Source organism: Diospyros lotus, chromosome 13 (assembly GCF_014633365.1).
Source record: "Diospyros lotus cultivar Yz01 chromosome 13, ASM1463336v1, whole genome shotgun sequence".
Lineage (NCBI taxonomy): Eukaryota > Viridiplantae > Streptophyta > Magnoliopsida > Ericales > Ebenaceae > Diospyros > Diospyros lotus.
In genome coordinates, this window is record NC_068350.1 from 6,139,329 (window position 1) to 6,145,328 (window position 6,000).

General features: G+C 36.4%; 1 protein-coding gene across 1 annotated transcript; it reads left to right on the top strand.

Annotated features, from left to right (window-relative positions):
- Nucleotides 1-3,350: 3,350 nt before the first annotated feature.
- LOC127789146 (heavy metal-associated isoprenylated plant protein 3-like) lies at nucleotides 3,351-5,717 on the top strand. Its single transcript, XM_052317945.1, has 5 exons — nucleotides 3,351-3,515; nucleotides 3,605-3,755; nucleotides 4,121-4,350; nucleotides 4,590-4,677; nucleotides 4,778-5,717. Exons 1-5 carry the CDS (start codon nucleotides 3,507-3,509, stop codon nucleotides 5,395-5,397), a joined length of 1,098 nt encoding a protein of 365 aa, XP_052173905.1. The 5' UTR covers nucleotides 3,351-3,506; the 3' UTR covers nucleotides 5,398-5,717.
- Nucleotides 5,718-6,000: the final 283 nt, after the last annotated feature.

Genomic DNA, 6,000 nt, shown 5'->3' on the forward strand with positions numbered 1-6,000 from the left:
TGGACTTTTGAGCTCCAAACACGACAGTCCAACGTGTCCAACTTTAAATGCATGGAAAAGCAGCCACATTGACAATGAAGCCCCATCCTACGACCCATGGTGCATCCTCCCTGCCCCAGTTGCTTCTTTATAACAATTCTTTTGTCTTGCCAGCCGTTGCACGTTTTTGGCTTTTAACAGGGAAAACCTGAAGAAGCTGCTGTTTACTGTTTTATTTTTTTAAATTTATATAATAAGAATGATCATTAATGAATTATTATATGTGTCAAATACATATATTGAATTTTGCATACGACCAATTTTAGCTTGGGTTATTTGTCAAGAGATCCCTGTGGTTTAGAAATAATTCTAAGAGTCCCTGTAGTTTATATTTTTGCTTAAATATCTCTTCTCTCACAAATATCCTTGTTGGGATCAACATACCAAATGTCTTTCTAATGAAAACTTGTGAGAAAACAAAATAATTAGTCAAATACCAAGTGCAATCACAAGGTAAATGAGACAACCAATTTACGTGAAAAACTCTCTCAATGTAAAGAGTAAAAATCACGGGACTAAGCAACAACAGATTACTTTCTTGAGCTCCAAATTAACCAACAGATTGGAATCAAGAAATACACAAATACCACTTGTAGACTTCTATGTAATCTTGTAGCCTGCATGGTCTGCATCGGTGTAAATTATCAAGGCTAAATCAGATATATTAGGTGTAAACAATAGTCCCAAGCCAACAATGCCTTTCAAATATCGAAGTAATCTTTTATAGACTGTCCAATATTGTATTTTAGGAGCAAAAAAAAACTGACTCAGCTTATTCACCACAAAAGAAATGTTTGGCTCGGTATAGATCAAATATTTTAGTGAACCTATGATTGTTCTATATAGAGATGGGTTTGAAAACTCATCACTTTCATCAATAAAAGAAATTCCAAGTTAATTGGAGTATCACACAGCTTGCAATCCTGCATATCAGGTTTATGCAACAAGTAAATCGTATATTTAGATTGAGTAAGGTAAATGCCAGTCTTATCCTGAAATGCTTCAAATCCTAGGAAGTAATTAACTAAACCTAAGGTTTTGATTGAAAAATATGTATCCAAATAATGTATACAGGCCTTAAGAGTTGAAGAATCAGAACCCGTGATAAAGATATCATCCACATAAACCAAAAGAAACAATACAGCCTTAGGAGTTCGTTTAATACACAATGAGGCATCTAAAAACTGACCAAGTAAAACTCTAACTTTTTAAAGCTTGGCATAGTTTGGTGTACCAAGCTCATGGAGCTTGTTTTAGCCCATAAAGGGACTTATTAAGTTTGCAAACATAAGAAGAAAATTGAGAATTAGTAAAACCCTCTGAATGTGCCATATATACATCTTCAGTTAAATTTCCATTCAAGAAAGCATTGTTTATATCAACTTGTTGTATATCCCAGCTAAATTTTACAACTAATGAAAAGAGAACTTGTATGGTTGGAGCCTTGACAATAGGGATAAATGTCTCTCCATAATTGATGTCAGGTGTTTGTAAGAAACCTTTAGCCACCAAACGAGCATTATGTTTGAGAATAGACCCACCAGATTACTTTGATATTTGAAAGGCATTGTTGGCTTGAGACTGTTGTTTACACCTAATATATCTGATTTAGTTTTAACAGTTTACACCGATGCAAACCATGCAGGCTACAAGATTACATGAAAGTCTACAAGTGGTATTTGTGTATTTCTTGATTCCAATCTATTGGTTTGGAGCTCAAGGAAGTAATCTGTCAACGTAAGAGATTTCTAGAATTGTTTCTAGTCACGAGTTCCAAATCTCAAACCAGAGAAAAGAAAAGAGAAGGAAGAAGGAGGAGAACCTCGTTCCACCAACAATTTACCAAAGCTACTAATATTGTCTTTTTTTTCTTCTTTCGCAAGCTTTTGCTAATTCATTTGCTTTTTCTTTGCTAAAATCATTGTGTCAATAAGTGTGTGTTTGATTGGGTGTGAAAAGTGGGATGAAATTTCAATTTTATGAAGAGTGCGTTTAATAAAGGAAAAAAATGGTGGTGGAATTCATTTTCCATCCAAATTTCAGGAAATTCTATCAAATAATTTTTTTTCTATAGAATTTAAATTCTTCTTAGTTTAAAAAGTGAAGATTTTCCTTCAAATTAAGAAATTAAATTTTATTGGGGGTTGGTGAGAATTGAAATTCTATGGAATTGAAATTTCGCCCTACTTTCCACCCCTCAATCAATCACTCCTAAAATTTCAATTTTCAGCCCACCTCTTAGAAATTTCAATTCCTTGATTTTAAGAAAAATTTTAACTTTTTGAACTAAAATAGAATTCGAATTCTATGGAAAAAAAAAATTATTTGATAGAATTTCTTAAAATTTAGATAAAAAATAAATTTCACCTATACTTTTCACCCTCTATTAAACGGACCGTAATATGCAAATAACTGAACCCACATAGTCCAAATCTACCTGAAACCCTTGTTGAACTAATGGGTTCGATTTGCATAGAATTGAACCCGCAAGAACCAAATTTAAAACTTTCACTCTATCAGTGGTGATATGATAGCTTCGTTCTTTTTCTTCTTCTTATATCTCTCTTTGTTCTAATGATTCTTGAATCTATTGTTGTTGCAAACAATATTGATTGTCAAAACCTAACCATTATCTCTACGGATGATTCACTTACTATGGCATTTTTTCATTCATTGATTTTAATGTAATATAATTAATTATATGAAGAATTACTTTATTTAATTTAATTAATATCATTAACAACAGATGAAATTTTCAAATTATGTGCCGTAAATTTGAAGTTGGGGTCAGAAAGTTGGTGCAAGGGCAGTCAAAGTCATTTCGCAAGCCCATGCAGAAACTAAAGTTGATGTTCAAATATTTTAATTTAGTCCTTGTATTTACATATTTTTTTATTATTTTAATTATATTTTTAAACTATATAATTTTGAGTAAATTACTCTAACTATATAATTTTGTAGATAAATTTGTAGATAAATTTGTTGAGAATAATAAATTAAGCATAGTTTAAAAGTATAATTAAAATAATAAAAAAATAAAAATACAATTGATTTGAAACTATACACTGGTGTAATTGAAATAATTAAAAATTTAAATATTTATATATAAAAACGTTTAAATACAAGTATTAAAATATGTATTTTGAGAAGGTTGGATTATTTTGCACGAAAACATCACCGCGGGGTATGCGTCCGCAACGGTTAGCCCAATCCGGTTTCTTACCATCAATACCCATTATCTTAACATACATACATTATGAATACATACATCAATCATACATAGCATAGGTGCATCATCATCATCATCATCATCATCATGTGATACTGATCTTCTAGCCGCAACAGAACCCTCCGGTTCATTCCGTCTCTCTATATATTCCATCCTTGGCCTCCATTTTCTCATTTCAAACTGCCCAATCTCAAAGCATAATTCCCACTCCAATTTCACACTTCGGCTATATCCCCAAATGGGAGAGGTTGGTGCTCTGGTCCACTCGTCTTCTTCGATTCTCTTGCTGCAATTTCAGAATTGAATTCATTCTTTAATTTTGCGTATTTTTTTCAGCAAGAAGCGCCGAAAAATGAAGGCGAGGTGAAGAAGGCCGATGGCGGGGCGGGGAAGAAGGACGAAGGACCGGCCCCGGTGGTGTTGAAGGTGGACTTGCATTGCGAAGGCTGCGCTAAGAAAGTCAAGCGAGCCGTCCGTCATTTCGATGGTAATGAATACAGATTTTCATTGCTAAACCATTTTTGTTGGTCGAATTTTCCTCAATTCCCCTGCGTTCATGTGATTCATGTATGGAATTGTATTATCTATTCATTCTATTCTCAGCTAGAATTCGGAAATTGGTTGGGTATATGTAGAATTATATTATCTGGATTCATTCTATTCTCGGTTTATGTAATTCACGAATTACATGAACCGAAATTAGTCTTATAGCTGAGAATAGAATGAAGATTGGGATCGACATGCGCTTATGCATATATGCGTTGAGCAGCGTGTGTAAGAACACGGCTGTTGATAGAGCTCCTCTGAGGCTAAGATTTTCCACTGCTTGTGTCGGTGGTTGATGAATTCCAGGCGTGGAAGAGGTGCAGGTGGACATGGCGAGCAACAAACTGACGGTGACCGGAAAGGTGGACGCCGAGAAGGTTCGACAAAGAGTCGAGGAGAGGATCCATAAGAAGGCCGAGATCATCTCTCAGCCGAAGAAGGATGCAGCCGGCGGTGATAAGAAACCCGACGAGAAATCGGAGAAGAAGCCCGACGAGAAATTGGAGAAGAAGCCCGAGGACAACAAGCCTAAAGCGGTACCACTCCTAACTTGCTTCACGCGTCCGCATCACGTGGTCCCGCTAACATGCGCCATGTGCGCAGCCAATTCATCAAAATTTGGATGGTGCCAGGCGCACATGGCGCATGTTAGCAAGGGACTGGGGGCTGTAGTTGACGTTTGGATTAGCTCGGCTTGGTTTTCGAAGTTTAGAAACAATTTATTTATGGTAATAAATTAATTTTATTTTATTTTTGTTTTTTTCTTTCTGTTTAGCCGCCCGTGAGCACAGTGGTGATGAAGATTCGGTTGCATTGTGATGGATGCATGAATAAAATAAAACGTATCACAAAGAAGTTCAACGGTGAGTGAGACATTACCAAGTCACTAAATCATATATATATTTGATCAATTGTTTATCAGCAGCTTAATTAAATCAATCTTATTAACAACATGGCTGACAGGGGTTCAATCTGTAACAATGGACGGACAAAAGGACTTGGTCACGGTAACAGGAACAATGGACGTGAATCAATTCATACCGTACTTGAAAGAAAAATTGAAGCGAAGCGTGGATGTCGTACCCCCCAAAAAGCCCGAAGGCGATGGTGGCGAGAAGAAAGAGAAAGGCGGCGGCGGTGGCGGAGACAAAAAGGAGAAGGAAGGTGAAGGGGGCGGGAAGAAGCAAGAAGGTGGTGGTGGTGGTGGTGGTGAGCCAAAACCCGCTAAAACAGCTGACAGTGGAGATGGTAAAAAGAGCGAGGAGTCCAAGGTTGAGGTGAAAAAATTGGAGTACCAAGGGCAAGCCTCGACTTCATTTTATACCCCACCAATGATGAATCCCGGCTACATTAATCAAGGTTATGGTGCGCCGATGTATAACCAAAGTTACTTTCATCCGATGATGTATCATCAACAGGGTTATGCTGATCCAAGTTACAGCCAAGTCCAAGGGCATCCTAACCCAGGATACATGTTAGAGAACTCGTACCCGGGCGCGTACCAGCCGTACCCGCCTCCGTCATACATCCATGCCCCCCAAATGTTTAGCGATGAAAATCCTAATGCATGTTCCGTCATGTAATTAAAATACAAAGCGGGGGAACTGCGAGGTAAGGCCCACCGATCTGAAATTGTAAATAAATCATACGGGCAAGGATATATAGAGAATATAGCACGCAAGAGATGCATGTCGGATCCCAGCCGCCTGCCTAATCGGGTTTTAATTGCTGCACTCGTTTGTGTTTTACGTAGTTGTTAAGTTCAATTTTGCACTATATATATATATATATATTCACGTACAGTGATGCGAAATTAATGTCAATTTTCTTCTCATCCCTTCCATTGTAATTCTGTCTTGTGTTCCCAGAATTAATAAAATTATTATGGGACGATTTCCCTTGACGACTTTTGTCACGGACTAAGATCTCTCTCTCTCTCTCTACCAGCAATTGACGACTTTTGTCGGTGAAGTAACTGGCAACCAGTGAAGAGGTAAAGGAAGTAAGAAAAAAAAAAATTAACGTAATTGGAAATATGATCAAAGTTATTTAAGAATATATATGTTGAAGATATTCTTTTTTTTTTTAAAAAAAAAATGAAAGTTGCATAGACAGGTAAAAATGAAAATTAAAAATTAAAAATTTGTTACACTTAGTGTTCACATAAAGGGTGAGATGGATCGAAA

Coding starts and splice junctions, on each gene's coding strand:
- LOC127789146 (XM_052317945.1), top strand. Junction 3,756..4,120: donor AGCCGTCCGTCATTTCGATG/GTAATGAATACA, acceptor GATGAATTCCAG/GCGTGGAAGAGGTGCAGGTG. Junction 4,678..4,777: donor TATCACAAAGAAGTTCAACG/GTGAGTGAGACA, acceptor CATGGCTGACAG/GGGTTCAATCTGTAACAATG.